The sequence below is a fragment of the Syngnathus typhle genome, linkage group LG13, assembly GCF_033458585.1.
Source record: "Syngnathus typhle isolate RoL2023-S1 ecotype Sweden linkage group LG13, RoL_Styp_1.0, whole genome shotgun sequence".
Classification (NCBI taxonomy): domain Eukaryota; kingdom Metazoa; phylum Chordata; class Actinopteri; order Syngnathiformes; family Syngnathidae; genus Syngnathus; species Syngnathus typhle.
Window position 1 is genome coordinate 13,163,043 of NC_083750.1, and position 20,037 is coordinate 13,183,079.

Sequence of the window (20,037 nt, forward strand, 5' to 3'; positions counted from 1 at the left end):
GCCCTGCCCTGCCCTGCCCTGCCCTGCCCTGCCCTGCCCTGCCCTACCCTGCCACGCCCACACCCCAAACCTGAGCTATCCACTCCCTTGTCAACATTGCATGTCAACAGAGGGCAAGAAACAAAACAAAACAAAACTGTATTCTGTGCATTAGTTGAGGGAAAAAATAATAACAATGGCCAGCAAACACTTTGCGGTTGTTTTATCTTTGACACTGACCAGATTCAATCCAAGTTCACAATCATGAGCTACTAAATGCTCTCTAAAGAACGATGCAGAGCTTTGATTGGATATCTTTAGATTGCATAATGTTGTGCTTTGCAGTCGTACTATCGATGTATTTAAATACCACTGTATTGGGTATTAAGAGTATTCAGCGCCTCTTGGGGCTCTCTATATGGAGAGTAATGCTACCGCCTAGTGGCTGGATTGGGAGACGCAGGTGATTCATTCAGGTTGAATTCATCTGGTTGTGGAAAAATGACGTCTGGACATGTGTGGCCGTTAAAAGTAGATTACAGTTTATAATAAATGCCCAATCTCAAAATCAGATTAGGTGTTACTGTAGCTAAAAAGACACAGTGTACTGAAAAAAAAAATGGTGTTGAACATTTTTAAAACTATTTAAAGTAGAAGGATAGTCTAAATGTATCAGAATACAAATCGTTTTATTTTGTACAATCATTTGATGAAATAAAGTTGAACTAAAACTATTTTCTGTGAATTAGAACATTAGTAATACAAACACACAGTACAGCGTGTCATAGAGAATAGTGTCATAGAGAATAAAAATCCCACAGACCAAACTTCCAGAAGTCTTTCCAGAAGATGGTAAATCACAAATGGCCGAGTCTTTTTGTCAGGACCCAACCGGTCGGTGCATTCTAGTAATTCCAGTGCCTGTCAGTGCATCGTCTTAGCCACAAGGGCGCACTATTGCAATGCAAACCAATGGCCCAAATGTAACTTTCAACATCATTCTAGAGTACTCCGAAGCGAAATAAATGCCTTTTAGATCCGATAATCTTCTCTCAAAGTCGCCGCCTTGTGTATTACATGATTACATAGCCTTTAATAAAAGTATGTGCATGCAAAGATGAGAAAAGGAGCTCGTGTGGGTGATTCAGACATTGCGGGGGAGATCACTTTGTCGCCGAGCGTGAGTCATTTCAACCAAATGAATGCAGCTCTCGGCCGCCCAACCGTAGTTGTTTGACAAATCGATCGGTGTTCATTAGCCTGGAGGAGCAAGGAGTTCACCCACACGGCTGGCTGGCTGGCTGGCTGACTGACTGCTTGCTTGCGACGGACGGCAAGTAATGGCCTAGTGATGAAGCGCGCTCGCTATTGGAGACGCGGCTCGGCCTATGGGATCATTCCGGATGGGTGCAGGGATGGATGGAGGGATGGGTGGAGGGATGGATGGATGGGTGGAGGCATGGAGGGATGCAATAGTCCCAACATCAAACACCTCTCGGGTACATGGCATCTCGGTCGGTGTGTGATTACCGCTAAGTGTACTTTGTCGCCGTGATAAGTGAATCGTTATTAGTCATCGATCTCACTCAAGCTCACGGCGCTCCCTTTTCGCTCCCCAGAGTCGCTTCAGTTTGCTTAGCGAGCATTCCGAGACTCGAGGCTCAAATGACAAGATCAAATGCTCGTTACGCTGGCCTAAACATGTCCTTTTTATACCACAAACATGGAGGCCAAACATCGCAGTGTATGTCAAGCTACTGGTTCATAATCGTTGAAAGTGTACTTAAAGTTCAATTCCCGGGAGATTTATCTGTGGAAAAATTCCGATCGCAAACGGCTGACTGAACTGCCCCGTTAGAAACTCGATCCGATTCACTTGGGTAATGCGGACATTCATTCAACGGGATGATGTAAAGGAAGCGCTGATGAACTGGGAGCCATTCAATCAATGGCACCTTCAAGCATTACTGAACGATAGCTGTAACCGCCGCCTCCTTAAAAGCGGCCCCTGGAGAGCTCAACGTTGCCGCGTGTAATTTCATCCCGTCCGTAAGCAGCCGTATAGCTTTGGTCAGATTCAAGCTGCTCGAAGCAGGTGTCTTGCCTCAGGGGATATGTAGGACGACCAAAAAAAAAAATAGTGCCATCGATGTTAAGATCCTGCAGGCAGACGATTGTCTGATCTTGGGAAAATGACATCATCCTTTTTGTGTAACTAGAGGCCATGATAAGCAACCTCTTGTTAAGGGTTGCTGATCCCCGAAAGGCCTGAACTCAAGGAGAGTGGCAGGTGCTTGCTTTCTTGCTTCGGGAAGCCAAAATGCCCAATGTGCCATGCATTTTTGTCTCTCCTCAATGCTACAAGGCAAATTCAGAACCAGTAGAAATGTTTGACATCAACAATTGATGATAAAAAAAATCAGCTCGCAATTATTCACCGAGTTGCATCCCCTCGCCAATTCAAAATGAAGCCGCAATGATCCAAACAATTTCCAGCACACTTCAAAAACAGGATGTTTGAGAACGTGAGCTATGACTCGTTGATCATATTTGGACTTGCCAGCAAGTTCTCGCTGGCTTTTTTGCTGCTCTCTGGTTCTGACCCCGCTCAACTCTGCCTTCCTCTCTGACTCATCTCTCAATGGGACAGCTTTGCCAGGCAGGGCCGTGACAGAGGAGCCGCCGCCAGGCCGCCAGGCCGCCAGGCCGCCAGGCCGCCAGGCCGCCAGGCCGCCAGGCCGCCAGGCCGCCAGGCCGCCAGGCCGCCAGGCCGCCAGGCCGCCAGGCCGCCAGCCAGCTCCGCAAAAATCACACGGCTCCCTCCACTCGGCTCCTAAAGTGGAGAACAGAGAGACTATTTAAAGAGCCGTTCCAAGGAGCTATTTCCAAGTAGCCATTAGGTCAGTCGGTGGCTGACGGGTTGGACGTACACGGACATTTCCAACTAAAAAAAGGACTTTAAGAAGGAAAAACTGAAGCGAAAACATAATTACATGCAAACTCCACACAGGGAGGAAAAGGAGGCAGAATCGAACCCGCCCCCTCTGAACTGCGAGGCGGACGTGCTAACCAGTGTCGCACCGTGCTTCTTATTAATTATTATTATTAAAGAAATCATTTGTTTGTTTAAAACATTAGTAAAACTAATATACGTACATACGAATGTTTTGTTGAAATCATTGATTCATTTGAATGTCATTTTATAAATCATATCGTTTTTGATCACTATTTCACATTTAGTCTCACGAACCTTGCCATTTCCAGCTTTAAAAAAAACCCAATAGAATTCCTGCTGTTTCTTTTTCTTTTTTTTAAATCAATCAATTGAATTAAGTCCAAAATGTCGTTGAGGGAAAACACATAGATGGTTAACGTTCTCAAGAGTTCATGAACAGCAAGCCGTAGTTTGAATCAATTCGGCTGGTGTGAATCCAATCAACGTAACTTCAGATTGGCCGGCAGGTACTATTGGCGCCTGCTGTCATCCGGTACGCAAAAGACGAACACCCACCCAGGGGTGTCGTGGGAAAGCCACTAACTAGCTTCCAGTGAGAGAGAGAGAGAGAGAGAGAGAGAGAGAGAGAGAGAGAGAGAGAGAAGTAGAGCACATGCTGAAAAGTGCATTATTTCAGCCCGCCTGCCCTGCAAACGACCCTCTCGCAATGTTCCGGCTACTTCTGCTTGCACTCTTTGGGATCTTTTTTTGTATTCCCGTGCTAATGATATTGCCTCAAGGTGCTAGCAGTTTTATGCAACAACAGCATATTCTGCCGCTGCTTTAAAGATGCATGTGACTTGTTTATGATAACAATGCTCAAAAGGTTGGAGGGTCTAAGCGTCCAGGAAAATACTCTCAAAACTATGCCGACTGCTGAGTTGTGTCACGTTTGAGTGTGTTTGCATGTACATAGGTACTGGGGAAACAGTGCACAGCACACACTTACAAATCATTCTGATTCAATGTTTGCAAATGGCTTCAGACCAATTGATAGTTGAGTGCAGTGTGAGAACACGCTGGCCTTTCCAAACAAAAGCTCCCGCTAGGAATATTTCAAAGTCACTGTCCGAGCTCTGCTGGTAAAAACTACCCCCCACGCCCCCTGCCATCATCCGACCTTTGTTCACTCATGACTTCACGTCCCGTTATTTGGTTGTAGGACCTCACTGGAAACACGTTATCGTATCCGAAAAGTAAAGTGTTCTTTTCATCTCGGTCAGTGTTACGTGTTGAGCATTGTGATTCCAGTTGTCTTGAAGTGTTCTTTGCCCAAGTTTGTGCTTCGCTAGTGCATTGTGATGCTACGAGCCTAAAATAATGTATTTATGATTCCATTTTTAGCAGGTCACAGCCGCTTCACTTGCATACGTATCTGTAAATAACCTTGAATGTTTACCTGAGCCCACAGTTTCCGCATCAAACGCATTCATCCGAATAAACAAGCATTCCTTTTATTAACGTCGCATTTGATGAGCTCATTTCCGCCTGTCGGAACCCCAACACATCCACAAAAACACACAAGACGTCCCTTTTCGAGCGCTGCTGTTTGATTCTCCCATGAATCATTGATGTGAAATGGAGAGAAAGTCCAAATGAGGGTTGGTAACGTTTCCACCCGAGTGGATTACCATTCAGAGGCCAGTTTTAAATCTGTATTGCGCTTGATTTTAAGAAATTGGAAATACAATAAAGGCAAGAATTGTTTTGTCAGGGACACAAAAATGCATCTGTAATTAAAAGGTGCTGTTGACCAATCCTGTTGTCGACCTGTGGCTTGAGAGAGGCCACTTTGAGATAGACCCAATTGAAATTGGCGTGAGAAAAAATAGAGGACTTGACTTTTTTGGGGTTGCTCTCGTCAAAGCGCTTATTCAGCAAAGACGAAGGAGCGCAGACCTTATCAAGCCATTGCTTAGATGGCATGCCGGAGATTCCGCACTTTTATGATTGCTTGTGCTCATATTCACGTGGATACGCATACTGTACACGCGTGTCTCCTAAACGCATACGAAAAATGCAGACGCTTTTTCGTGCAATTCATCATCACTTGCAATCATTCTCATCCGCGCTTTGCCTTCAGTTGCCTGGATTGATTGAATGCCAGCGCTGTTAAATCCCCAAAGCATGAACATTTCATATCATTGTATGAATCTTGCATTCATTTAGATAACAGTGGGGGAGTAAAATCAACAATCAATCCACAGATAAAATAGTAGCCACAGCAAAATGTCCATCTGCAAATGTAAATATTACATTGATTTTATTTCTTTTTTCTTCTGGGTCATCGAGTGAATCTTTTCCATATAAAAACGATGATGATGTAACACTTGTTCTTTTTCTCACAGTTACACAGGCAGAGTGGTAGGAAATGGCCTCCAGGCGCAAAGACAAAATCCAGAGGTCAAAGTTCGCAGCCCCAACCCCTCGCTCGTCGAAATGAAGGAGAGGCTTGAAAGCTTCAACCGGGTAAGATCGTTTGATGCATTTTTCCATTGGCATTATGTGCTGTTGAAAAAGCTCCATTTTCCTGGAGTCTCAACAGCAAGCAGCCCCACACACAAGTGTCCGTGATGAATTGTATTCATATATCTGAAGAGTTCCCTGGTGACCTCATAACATCTGACGTGTTCTTTTCACGATCATGAACAGGATTTGAATTGCCGCCGTTTTGAATTGCTCAATCGTGTCGAAAAGTAACTGCCGACGTGGGGACAAAGCAATGGTATGGAATTGTTAAGTCAAGTTCAATAAAGGGTGATTGAAGATGAAAGAAGGACATTGGGAAAAATGGAATGAGTGTCGAAAGAAAAAGCTGAGACACTGACGGACGGACGGACGGACGGACGGAGATCAAAAGGTCGGTCACCAATGAGTGGCAGAGAGACAGAGATGATGACACCGCCGGCTGCTTCAAAGTAACTCTGTTTGTCATGTAGATGGCTTTTAGCCCTGAAAGGAATCAGGAAGAAAAGGGCCATTTCACACAATCCCCGGAGGCCATTTGACGAGAGCGACCCAACAGGATTGGGTTCCCTTCGGAACGGCCTGCCCTTTTGTTGGCCCTCAAATGAGATAGTGTAGCATAGTATAGCACAGCACAGCACAGCACAGCACAGCACAGCAGGAATTTCGGTCCAATTTCAAACTTACCGTATTTTCCGCACTATTAGGCGCACTTAAAAACGTACATTTTACTCAAAAAAACACAGTGCGCCTTATAATGCAGAGCGCCTTATATATGGATCAATTGATGAATTTGTTGATCCATACTGGTTGTACACAGTGCTCTGCCAAAATATTTTAGTACGACTAGTCAATTCCAAGGTCGCATCGCTTCCCAACATTACGGCAACTGTCGTCAGGGGGCGTCACCGAATAGCTGTTGTACCCGCGAGGCTATTTCATTTCAAAATAGGCTGCTCTGTTAATGTTTCGAGTCAATTTACGGATTGATATGGAAGGGAAACATAGGTAAGCAGTACCAATGTGTTAGATGGAACTGTCATCAGTTCCGATCATTTTATAAGAGATTGTTTGAGGAACGCGATTGTTCACAGAGGGCTCATTGGTTATTGGCTCGTGGATGCATACCGCAACCCTAGTCAACCTCAGTTTGTTGCAGTATAGCTTCTATTCTATGCGCCTTTTAATCCGGTGCGCCCTATATATGAAATCATTTCCAAAATAAAAAATTCAATGATGGTGCGCCTTATAATCCAGTGCGCCTTAATGTGCGAAAAATACGGTACTTTGGTTTAATTGCCAGTCTTTAGTGTAGCTATTGGTTCCTCTGCTCTTTTTCTCCCTGGTGTCATTTCTTTTCTAGCGGTGTCTCAAAATGTCAGACACAGACAGACGCGGTCAAGAAACTCTTCCGAATCGCCGCGACACTGCGTGCTTGTGTGATACGCCCGTCAGGTAGCCGGTCGTCACCTTATCGTGCATCGTGGTGTGACACAAATCAGGAAGGGGACCACCTGGAATCTCAAGCACAGCTGAGCTTTGTGTTTATGCCAAATAAGAGCAACAAATCATAAGCTGCATCATGTGGTGCCTCAGGAGTATTTCAAAATTCACAAGAGCGCAACAGATTTAGCATGTGTCTTCAAGCCTGCGTGATCCTCGGCATGTACGCAACTGTCAAAGAATTCCCAGAAAATCCCCTCTGATCTTACTCGACCGACCGATCGAGGTCATTGGAAGCTCATAGGTAGTTACAATGAAACGCTTGTCTTCCAAAAACTCATTGGATTCTCTCTTTCCTCCAATGTACGAAGCAGCTTTTAAGTGGCTGCAACGCAAGTGCACATATAGCATGGCTTTGTTTGTATGTTCACACAAATGGAATTTCTTGCAGTTGTGTGCGTGAACACGTCCAACTAGCCTCGCATCCAAAATTGCTGGCGTACAAGCAAGAGCTTGAAGTGTGCAACATTCTGATGGGTTCTGAAGGAAGCACAGGCAGACCTCCGTAGGCCAACGATGGAAATAGGCTTTAATATTATCCCTTTTTTTTCTCTGCAGCACTAAGAGGATAGTGCGATGATGTCTCCTCGTCCACCCGTAACATTTTGCTCAACGTTCCTGGCATAGGAAAAAAAAAAGAAGTTAGCATTCAGGCAGGTGTCTAGCAACAAAACGCTTGTCTTGCACAACCTGCTACTGACAGGCTTGCAAAGTGGATCACGCACGTGCGCACACATACACACACAGTCGTAAATCAGCTGCATGCAACATCATGTCTATGTTGAGTCGAATATATATCAAAGCTCATAATAGCCCTCGGAACAAAACAGAATCTCTTGACCCGCAGTAAAATGGGACATTAATGCTCCTTCTCTATTTCCACTGACTATCTATCGTCTGCCTTGCTGTCTGGTAATATTGCTAACGTGAACAATAAATGTCTCAAAGTGGATTCTTGATTCGCCGCCATTAGTCCAGCTGTTTAGTATGGGAATTCCTTTACAATGGTCTGCTTGTTTCCACTGCAAGTATTAAAACCAGATGATATGTTGCTTTGTCAATTGTAATTCAATCGGTGACTTGGGGGGGGGGGGGGGGGGGGGGGGCTGTGTAGACAAATCATTCTCGCACATCTATTTTCTGCTCTTTCTAACATTGGTGCATTGGCCGTGGCAGGAGAGTTGGAAACTGGCTAGTTATGTGTGATTGATGGGATTGATGGTTCCAGTTTGTTGAAATGATTTGTTTGCAACTTTAAATAGTGTGTGGATATTGTAGGATAAAAAAAAATACATCTATCACAGTGGCAATGAGAGTGTGCTCAGGTAAGGTTATTTGTTTGTTTTTTAGTTTTTTGAGGGGCCCATCTCTGGAACACTCTTCCTGTTAAATCCTGCAATGCTACTTCACTGGACACATTTAAGAGAGAAATTCCTCAAGACACCATCTGTTCACCAAAACATGCGTGGAGTAACATCAACACGCACGCACGCACACGCACGCACACACACAGACGCACACACACACACAGTTTGCATTTTTTATTAGCAACGTTGTGGATGGCTCCGCCATCTCATAGCATAAGTTGCAGCCTGCTGGTATTTGTCATTTCCATTGAACAAATTGTACAAGTTTTGGGATTGAAGAAATTCCAGAAATCATGATAATAACAACCTCCATGAATAATGAGCTGCCAGTGTGACTTTCCAAGTGATAATTGTCAATCCTAAAATAGCAAAGAACCCAATTCCCAAAGAAGACAAGCGACACTTATCCAAAGTCCCGTAATATGATCAAGTCACGAGCCACCGTCAGCAACTCCAACACGTAATTCATCAATTGAAACAATCTCGTATCCGCCCAAGCCAAGCCAAAGTAAACCCACATGTGCATACTTGAAACAAATAGAGTCAGGTCTATCTGACAAGTGAGAGGCGTGCGAGGCATGGCTTATGGGTGTGATTGACTTGCCACAGTTGAGGGCCAATAAAGTGCCACAAACGGTTAAGCCTGCGCTTGCGCTGACTTGCAGTGTGGGTGTGGAACTCACTACTGTGATTTGAACATGCTCCAGGCATAACGCCAACCTCTTGAGAAATACCCTTACTTTCAAATCTGCTTTTGTAATCATCTCAATTGTTGTAAAAGAAAGAAATAATCAGGGATTTGTCACCGGAATGGTTTTAACTTGACATGCTAGATTGCCGTTTAAATGTCTATTAAAAAAAAAAAGATTCAAGAATTAGATCAAAAAGTGTGTCAGCGACAAAAGAAATCCACTACGTGGTGTCTATACATCATTTCTGTTAGTTATTTTTTTAATCAGCAGTTTCAGGCTTGGCTGCCTGACAAATATCAAGTATTGGACCACAATTTCAGCATATATATGAATCATTTTCTCCCAAAGCTCATCGCAGTCAAAGATCATTCATCCGAATGTTTTCTCAACTGAAAAAAAAAGTGCAAGCAATTACAAGTTTGTTGTGACGGGCAGTTCAAAATTCAATTTCATTTTGTTCTTCACATTGCGCAATAGATTTCTCATCCGATATTCATTCTCAGGTTAGAACAAAAAACATTGTTGGGCAACAATTCGATTGCCGTCCCAGTATGTCCACACCAGGAGAGCGAAAGCTATGAACTGCCGGTCAAAGCCTCGCTTTTAATTAATTCTCCAGAAGACTGTTTGGCCGTAACAGGCATCATTAATCCTCACAAAATAATGCCTGCCTGCCCGGGGGTTTGGGTTCGTGCAATGGCCGTGTCCAAAGCAAATGTATCCAAATCGCATTTTTACACACGTGGTGAATAACCTTAAACATGCACCGAAAAAAGTGTGTTTGGATTTTCTCGCCTGGGCCCAGTGTGGTGGCGTGTGACATTAGCGAAGCACGTGTGTGAATGTCTCTTTGGAGTTTCCTTACAGATGAGCGCAGTTAGAAATGGCCGTTTGCGTCGTTGCGGGTGTGAACGCAGCCGACCGACTATCTTCCCGGCCAATGGAAGAAAACAATTCGATAGAGCGGTACTGAAGAAGCTTCTTGCCATTGTCACTTTTACATGTCTTGTAAGAATTGGGTTGAATTTGCCACATCATTTGTGGTGTGTGAGACATCTAAAATGCTCAATACGTTGTTGGGTGATTGCGCTTCTTCTCGGAAGCTTTTGGGACAATCATTGTGGCTCAACCACCAAATGATTTCCATGTGCAATTTGGGGTTAAAAGGCAAAGCAAAGAGCTGGCTGTTTTTCCAAAATCCAAACAGTCACCCGCTGCTTTGGGCATGAGCCAAGCAGCAATTTTGTCCCGAAAGAACCGAGGTTTCCACAGCAACACGTCTCAATTGATTTCCTCTCTCTCTCTAATTATAATGCTTTTAGGACAGCTGGGCCAAGCGCCATTGTGTTCAACGGACACTTCAAGGCACTGTTATTAGCCAAATACGCAAGCGCCCATCAGGATGCTGTTGGCTAGCAACATTTGTTGTCGAGCTGAAAGTTTAATTGTGAAAAAGAATGTAAGAAGGGGTAAAAAAAGTCAACGGGTTCCCCTCGGTGTCTTCCCGCAAGCAGTTTTCTTATCACACTCCGTCTTCTGTTAAATATCCTGATTAGTGTAACATATCGTAAATACTTCATCTCTTTTTTTACAAAGGTCACGCTGTCTTCTGTTAGCTTGCTAATCAATAGCTTGTCTTCTGCTCAGAGTAGGTAGAAGCAGGAAATGAGGCCGTTAAGTTCAAATGTGGACTCAACTTCCCTGTCATGTGCTTTGAGTGGCACCAAGTGCCACCAGTTCAAACTAAAAGTAACGATATAATAATGTAACGTCTGTCCGCTTCCTCATGCTAACCCGAGCTGTTTGTTGTCTTCCGCTTTCACAGCCAACAGCGGCGATCCTTTCCAACCTTGTAAAAAAGATGCCTTTGTTGTTGTGTCAGGAGAGCTTCTGGTCTGACGTGAAGTGATGAAACGGGTCGAAAGAGGGGGCCGCCCGCAGGTGGTCCCATTAGTTCTGGCCCCATGCTGCGAAAGCCAAAACTCGAAATGGAAATTGCTTAGGCTGTAATGAGTCACGATTCATTTCATTTCGTGCATTCTTTGTGTGTCTTGGCATGTGAAGAAATTGACAATCAAGCAGACTTTGACTTTTTGACTTTGATCAGCGTAGCCAAACATGTGAACTGGGCTGTCGTTATCGAATGGCCTTAGAATCGACCATTCTATCGATGAATCAAATAATCGGAGACAATTGCATCTGCCTTAGTGTAGTCAAAAACACATTTCCCCAAATACTGTTTATTCACCAATTCTTTATGCTTCTTTGGTATAGTGATAAAAACAACAACAACCAAACAATAGTCAAGCCATATCGCACAAGAAGGATTTGACTTTTCCAGTGAAATGAGAATGTCTCATTTGGATTGAAAACAAACCATCAATGACTGCTTTCATGAAGGACTGGAGAATTCAAAGAACGATTACTTGTGAGAGCCTGGAATCAGAAGATTAGGATCTTCAAACGTCTCGAAACAAATAGATTCATGGATTAATTGTGACACCTCGAATAGAAACCAAGCTCTTATTTTTTTCAAGCAGCCCGTCTTTTTTTTTCCAATCTCACAGTCTCCAGATGCAGCCGAAGGACTGACCGCAATAGTCGCACGATTGCGCATTCCGTCTTTGAAATAAATCCTGCCTCTATTACCTCCCGATGCACAGATCAGTGAGCGATTGCAGCTCAATCTGTTTTTAGGTCAAATAACGTATTCCCCAGTTTCACAAACAACACTTTGAAACGGACTTTCCTATATTTGATGTCCGTCTATGAATCACGCACGCGATGTGGTATCACTCTGATTGGACACCTTTCGCTAAGTGCTGCATCGTGTCGCTTCAATGAAATCGAGCCGAAACATGTCCTGCCTTTTCACGTGTTCGTTTTTCAGCGTGCCGTCGCATTCCATGGTTACTTTTCAACATTGCTTCACTGCTCGTGGCACGTTGTTGGCAGCTGTACTGCTCAATAGTTCTCTGGCAGGGCAGGGCAGGGCAGGGCAGGGCAGGGCAGGGCAGGGCAGGCAGCTCTTTTCCTTATCTCGCAGCCGACCGACACCGCCCGCTTAAAATGAAGCGAAATGTCCCCTGCTTTCTCAAAAGGACGCTCCCGTCTCAAAGAATATATCCCCACAGACTGAGAGCGAATAACCCCAAACCAATGCGCATGCAGTCTAACAGTGCACCGATCCCCTGATGTGTTTGCGGCCAACAAATCGTCCAACAAGCAGTCAACATCCCATAATGTTCACCAAGAATAATGGCCAAAAATATACCAGTTCAAATCATCCTCTGTAGGTGTAAAAAGCAGGATCGCAGCAGAGGACGTTTTTGACAAACCAGACCAGGCTATGTTGAACTCAATGCACTATTTCCTTTCAAATGTACTCTCAGCTAAATAAGGGTGCCGCCATCCAGTGGTGGATAGTGAAATTACACCCAATCTTAAAAGCAAAGCTGCAACTAAAATAGGGATAATAACTGTCCACCAAATGGTGGACCAGGAACCCACCTGTCTCACATTTGGTCATAAACCCTTCCAATAAATGACTTGCATGTCACGCTTAAGCCTGCTACGTTCTACTCCAGCGTGCGTCCGACCGACCTGATTTCATTACGCTATGCAATTCAGAGCAATAGGAAATCGATTGCTGTGGGAATCCTGGACGATTGCTCATTTTTGTGTCCAAGTGACATTGCACTTCCACCGTGTGACAAAGTCTTTGTCATCCAGGAGACCCAAGAGAGATTCCCAAATCTGGGCCAGATGGAGGCCTGGGAGGAGCTGGGCAGCGGCGAGACGGAGGGCAGCAGCGCCGATTGTGATGACGAAGACGGATGTCAAGCCTCGGGAGACGGTCAAGACCCAACCTGTGAGTAGCACGCACGCATGCACGCACGCACAGCGCCTTTGCAAGACTTGGGTGTCAAAAACACACCCCGACGCCCCCTCCCAGGAGTGCCTTCACAACTTGACACAACAAGTCTTTTGGATGAACATGAAATGAGGCGCGGTGGGTGTTGTTCGGGCTTGCGTTGCCTTTGTTTTCTACCACCAAAGTCTAATCCACTACCGAGTAAGATCAGAGTTGGTTAGTAGAGAAGTAAATCACGTTTCAAAATCATTGTCATCAAAATGAACAATTCCTGTGAATTTCCTCACCAAAGAAATGTCTGATGACCAAACTGGCAATAGTTTGAGCATGTAACAATCGATATCTGTTCCAACGCCAGTTCCACCTTGTCCTTGTTACCGTGTGGATAAAACACGCTGGCCTTTTTTAGAGCTCTATCGCCGGTGAAGAATCAATCCGAGCCACCGTGTGAGATTTACGGGAAAAAAACCTTTAGTCGGTGTGCAAAGTAGAAATCAATAGTGCGGCCAGGCCAGTAAAACATTGAGCCAACATTTACAGGTTCATGTTATCAAATGCTCTTTTTAGAAATTTGATTGCCCCTTTTTTGTTGATGACTAAAGAATGCAAAGTAAAAATGAAGGCTTGGTGATACTCGACCTCACAGTGAAGTCTCTTTCAACTCACTTTGGAAACCAGTATTATCTGTCTTGCAAAATCTTACAAAGGGTTTACAAAGTTGAAGTCCTATTCAAATGTTCCTTCATTCCGTTTTGAATCCAACACATGACTTAAATACTATTGTTCATCTTTTAGAAAAGTTTGGGGTCTTTTTTTACATTGGAGAGTCATTTTCCCTTTCCATCTGTTTGCTGTGACAAGGTCCATATTGAAAGGGGGCAAGTCTGCCCATTGTTCTGGCAAGAGAGACTTACTTCATTAGCAAACTAATGAACATGACTAATCTACAGAGAGCAGACTCACTGTCTCCTTTATCACTTAGATGTGATAGAAATGCTGCAAGTCTCACTGAGAAGATGGCCAGCACATTGTTGGACCTCCTGCATACGAAGCGTGCAGATTTGTCACATTCTGCTATAATCACTTGCACTTCACAGGCTAATGATATGTATGTATATGTATATACGTGTATATATATATAGCCTGGAGACATGTTAGTGTACTTTATGTGGCAAGGCCTGCACATTAACAGCTGTCGTGGCCACAGCCGAGAGAATAAATCCGTGAATCTGCAGTGAACTGTAGCTTTCCTCACCCTTGCCGTTACTATGAGCTCGTTCTCTGGTGTGGCTTTTCTACTCTTTTTGGAAAAAAAGACTCCAAACTATTTATTTGTGTTAGAGTTGATGCTCCGGGGTAGAGCAAGCTTCAAGAAGACAGCTTTGCTCGGGAAGGAAGAGGACGAGGACGAGGACGAGGGTCTGGTCCGCAGGTGGATATGGGAGGAATAGTTGACTTTTGTCAGATCTCCAAATCTACTGTTTGCAGTCCCTGCTATATCTTACCGGAATGACTCTATCTATCCACGTTTTTGCCCGGCTAGCCACCTCCATTGTTTTTATGTCACCTTCCATCTTGCCTTGCAGTGGTCTACCCCCCCCCCCCCCCCTTTTTTGTTTTTGTTTTTGTTTGTCGTCATGGCTTGGCACACTCTGCCCTGTGGTTTTATGGCACTGAGAGAGGATTGGAGCTGGAAGGGCTCCCTAGGTGCACAGTCATCAAAGCATAATGGTTCTCATTAGCCAGCATCATCATTTCCTTTCTAAGCAGTGTCAGTGAAGCCTTTATGATCGAGCCCCTGCAGCACTCCTTGGGGACTCTCACCAAGAATCTCAGTGGCAACAGGTAATAAACCAAAGGAAGTGTTAAGAGTTAAGAGGACCTGATACATTTGTGAAATTGATACCAAGGAGTCAGAATTTGGAATGCTTCTTTGAAACCTTATGGCGTAGTAACAAGAAGCGCTCAGAGCTCAGGTAGGTCTCGGAAAATGGGCTCATTTAGCGAGAATATTGCATTAGAAGAGGACCTTTCCAAGTAGGTTACATTTGGAAGATGGTTAGCTTGCTTTCGAGACTCGTAAACACGGTGTGAGATGTGACTTTAGTGGATTGAACTCGAATTTGATTGTCTGCCGAATTCTCTGCCGTTACACCCCAATGCACTTTGCCACTTGTCCGGCCGGCATAGACTCAACTTTTCAACGGTGAAAACATTTTCTCCTCAGAGACTTGACCAGATGCAGCTACTCAGTGAGGGGTTCGTTGGCGCTCCGTTATGAACTCGTTCACTGCTAGCCCAGTTCATATCTTTGACGTCAATGGGAGTAGTGAATGAGTTAAGGCCCATCCTCTGAATTGGCTGCAGGGCTTTTGGATTGAGAAAGCTGAAGCGCCAGCAACCTCAGTGAGCCTGTTGAGCACAGCCCAAGCTCCACACAAGCCTTTGTTACTGTTGTAACGTAACACTGAACAAATAAAAGCATAAGCAAGCAAAAGACATTCCAGTGATATTGAAAAACACAGGAGAAGGATGAACTTGAACCTCGTCTCAGCCTGTTTGACTTAAATTCAGACCAGGGGAGTGAGGATGAGTGAAAATGTAGTCGGAATTGTCTTTGGAAGTCAACTTGTTTCTTTGCAACGCCGAATTGGCCTAAATGGACATTTGAATTCTTTTCACATTAGCACTGCATGCGTGGTCGATTCATGCAATGTGGCAGCAATGAGCCAAGTCAAGTATGGACTTGCTGCATTGACTTGTATCCTGAATATGTTTGTGTTCAAGTAATGCTACAGTCCCTTCATTAAACCATTGAAAGGTCATTAAAGCCTTATGATTAAATCTGTAATTCATGCTGCAATTAGCTGGGTGGACTTTCAGGCCTGCCTGCCTGCCTGCCTGCCTGCCTGCCTGCCTGCCTGCCTGCCTGCCTGCCTGCCTGCCTGCCTGCCTGGCTGCCTGCCTGCCTGGCTGCCTGCCTGCCTGGCTGCCTGCCTGCCTGGCTGCCTGCCTGGCTGCCTGCCTGGCTGCCTGCCTGGCTGCCTGCCTGGCTGCCTGCCTGGCTGCCTGCCTGCCTGGCTGCCTGCCTGGCTGCCTGCCTGGCTGCCTGCCTGCTGGATAGGCGAGACCTGACCGGTCAACGCATATTAGTCATTCTTTAACATTCATGTACATGGGTTTTAGTCGAGTAAACAACATGGACTCAATGTTGGGTGATAGACACTACATTCTAAGTCCTGCAGACCTCTTGCTATAAGTCCTCCAAAATCTCATATGGAAGGAAGCTGCTTTGAGATTTGATTTGAAAAGTCTGATATGCAAGAGATGACATCAAAGCAGGCAACTCACCCCCTCAAAATAAAACATTTATAACATCACAGCCCAACTTCCTCCCTCCCTTCAAGCCTTGTGATTTACAAACACTTTGAAGATGAGAACAGAAATAAGTTAAATCGGTTGAATTCATCGGAGACTTGTCGCACAAGGACTTCACACTATTTGCACTTTCTCACCTCAGTGCGGGAGGCTCTTTTGGTGTATTACTGAGCAGGCCAGGCAGGGCAGGCAGGGGAGGCAGGCAGGGCAGGGCAGGCAGCCAGGCAGCACCCTAATGACTATCGACACTCACTAAAGTAGAGCCAGTTTATAGCCGTATCCTTCACGCATGTCTGTCTGAAAGGACAAACTAGCACCTGACAAAGCACTTAGGCATATGGCGTGTGAGGTGTGGATTCTTGTCATATCATTGAAATAGGTCCTCTGGAGGGGAATGCAAAGTGTCAGAGTTTGGAGGATGCAATATACTGTAAGTGTGTTGTTCCATCCAACCCATTTCTCTTGCCTAAAAACCTTTGACTGTTTTTCTCCATTTTAAGAATCTGTTGTATTGACTAGTGGAGGTCACAGTCCCCCCAAACCAGGGCCTCCTTTGCTGTTTGTTTCTCTATGTGTAACTGTGTTTGCATAAGGGAGTAAATCCTAATCCTGCCAAAGAGTCCAATGCTCGAGTATGGCACTGAGCAGATTCCGTCGCAGCGACCCCTGCTCAGGAGTTGCTGTGCAGCCATGCCTGTTGCTAGGCTTGGATGCGTGCCCCATCGCTGGCCCCTTTCTGCCCCTTGAGTGGCCCATCCAGTGCCCATGGGGCCACCAGTCTTATGTCCCCTGTGAACCAGATGGAACTTTCCAAGACACATCAATTTTGCTTTAAAGTAGAAAATCAGGTGGTTAGTTAGAGAGGATGAGGTCGCCCCTAGTTAGCATAAAACCACATAGACGGTGAGCACAGAGATGGATGGCCCCTAATGAAGAGTGTCAAAGCATCCTTTCCTTGTCCATCCTTTCTTTACCTTTAACAGCTTTGATTCGTGTTTGTGAGTTAAGAGCTAAATGACTTTTGGCTACCCACCTGTGGAATGTTAAATGTACGCATGCATGCTTGTGAGCCAAAGCAAAAGGGCATGGAGTTGGGTCATAGCTCTGTCTGTGCAGGTCCACTTAGCCGCCATCAATGTTCTTAAAAGAAAGTCATTACCTTTCACTTGAATTATTTTCGATGGAAACCAAGTGAAGTAGGGGTACCTCGTGATTGTTTGGATCCCAGTCTGTCTGGGTTCCTATATTTTGGTGAAAGTTGTTATTGGCGCCAATGCTGGGCTACATACCTCAAAAATGGAAAAAACAATCCTGTCTTTCTAGTCTAGTTCATAACAGACTAGGCACCCTCGGTTTGTGACCAATTTCCAGTCTTGCCAGTGATCAGTCAAATAGTTTCCAGTTAAAAGAACAGAGCGAAAGATTCCAGCACATTAACTGGCACCGAAATGATTACAAAGGCGAGCAATACCTTTCGGGAGAAAAAAAAAAGAAAGAGTCTTTTTTGATGAGTAAGGGACTTTCAACCTTCACATTGATAGTCTGCCCTGTGTCCAGTGTACGTAAGGCAACCGCTTCAATCAAATCGGCCTCCCTTGACATTCCGTTATAGATTGCCGAGTGTCGCCCGGAGCTCCGACTTCAAGCCGCGCACCCACTTAAAAGGAGGCGAGGAACCTTACACCGCTCGGCATTTTTTTTGTTCTTTAGCCGAAACAGAGAGGCTGTTGCTCTCACAAGCCAACATTTCAGAAAGGTCACACGTTGTAACGGTTGAGCAGAAGAGATAGTCGGACACGGACAAAAGCAAATACATTTACGAGCTCGACGATGGTCCCTGGTCAATTTATGACGTACCCAATAAGGATTCAGTGCACAGTTGATGAAATGATCAGGTAATAGCCAAATGAAGTTCACCATATAGCGAGTCTACGTCGATCGGTACGTTGGTCTTCCAGCTCACTTTCACCAATCTGCTTTTACAAATGGTCCAACCGTGTCAAACATCTTTCATCTTAATGCCACATCGCTCGCTATAAGGCAGACCTTGCAATGACCTTGTCCACGAGCGAGAAGCACACACTCCTTTGCTTCCGCCGTTTGCATCCGTTTCCCATCAAGCCCAGCGGAGGGAGAAGACCTTCAAGGTCAGCAGAGGGAGTGAACCGAGTGAGGAGAATATGTGCAGTATGAGGGAGGTGGAGCAAAGTTGCTTAGTGTCATCCACCAACATTCCCACAATGTGCGACCAATCAAACCTCCAAACTTATTTCTTTTGGGATGGAACCTGTCACGCATGCAATCAAATCCATTCATGGCAGAGTCAAATCTAAATGCCACCTTATAATAAATGAGCCCTCTCAAATAGGTTGTTTTTCTTTTGAGTTGACTTGACTACAATGTCATGTGCAAGTCTGACAGATTCCTGCCCATATGTTGGCTCAAAGTGCGAGTCGATAGATCAGGAACTAGGCATTGGAGCAAAAGAAATGTTTAGCAATAGCCTTAGGGGAGGTCTGCACTCGTTGAGTTGGAACTGAAAACTGCAACATAAACAAGTTTGAAGCAGATGTGAAATGGGCGATGAAGACAAAAGAAATACCTCGGCTGATGCTGCTATTTGTGGTTTTATGGCTGCAAGTGTTCAGCTTGGAGCAGATGCACTTGCTAAGCTGCCGAGTAGTAAGGCCATTCCTCGGCTATTGTCCAACCGAGGGAGAGCGCCGTCCGCCTCAAACCACTCGCATAAATAGACGTACTAGCAAACAGAACCCACATTGCCCCAAGTCTCTGCGCATTTTATTAGTTCTTCAATAGCTTCATAATACAAGGAGATAACATTCTTCACATATTATGGAAGCATCAGATGGAGGATAAAATCAAAAAGAAAGTGGAAGAAAGTAAAACAAATGTGGTGTCTTCCTGGGTTATCGTGCAATCATTTTACCCCCCAGAATTCCTTGGTAGACATCTTTGTGTTGTCTATCCCACTCACCTTTCAACCCCTTTTCCGCATCCTCCTTTTTCTCTATCCGTCCGTTTGTCCATCCTTCCGTCCGTCCGTCTATCCGTCCGTCCGTCCGTCCGTCCGTCCGTCCGTCCGTCCATCCATCCATCCATCCATCCATCCATCCATCCATCCATCCATCCATCCATCCATCCATCCATCCATCCATCCATCCATCCATCCATCCATCCTCTCTTGGCGGTGCAGCCCGTCCTCGGAGCAGCTGTTGTTGCTTGCTCTTTGGCCAATGAGTGTCCAAAAATCCCAAACAGCCTCTCCATCTGGAGTGGTCCAAATGAAGGGGGATTTTGCAAGAGGGCTAAAACAAACGCTTATTTTGATCATCGATCAATCTCTTGATTAATCAGTGAATAGGATTTAAAAAAAACATGCATTATTTTCTACCTCTATATTGAAAAACAGGAAATAGTGACAAATTGCCAGTGCAGGAAATACCTGAGCAACAGCGCCCACCGACGCTCGACCTGATTCTCCAAACGGCTGATGTTGACTTTGAGACGGTTATCACACTTTGCACCCCGTCCTCTAATCATGATTGAAATGAGCCTATTATGAGACAGGTGGTCCCGTCTACCAGGCTGCAGTACACCATTGCAGAGTGGAACAAACCACACTTTTGGAGTGTGGCTTGATGAAAATATTCTCCCGCTCATTCAACGTCCTACTTTCACGTCATGTAAAACCGAAGCACCAATCTCATTTGATTGATGTTGCATTGCTTTTTTTCTCTAACAGAGCACTATGCTACATCCTAC

General features: G+C 45.0%; 1 protein-coding gene across 6 annotated transcripts in view; it reads left to right on the plus strand.

Annotated features, from left to right (window-relative positions):
* LOC133165804 (glypican-5-like) overlaps positions 1 to 20,037 on the plus strand; it is a 60,488-nt gene that overhangs the window by 36,096 nt on the left and 4,355 nt on the right. For all 6 annotated transcript variants that reach the window (XM_061295695.1, XM_061295697.1, XM_061295699.1 and 3 more), the window contains 2 exons: positions 5,323 to 5,443; positions 12,735 to 12,873. In XM_061295695.1, coding sequence (XP_061151679.1) covers positions 5,323 to 5,443; positions 12,735 to 12,873 — 260 coding nt within the window. The remainder of the gene's footprint in view (positions 1 to 5,322; positions 5,444 to 12,734; positions 12,874 to 20,037) is intronic.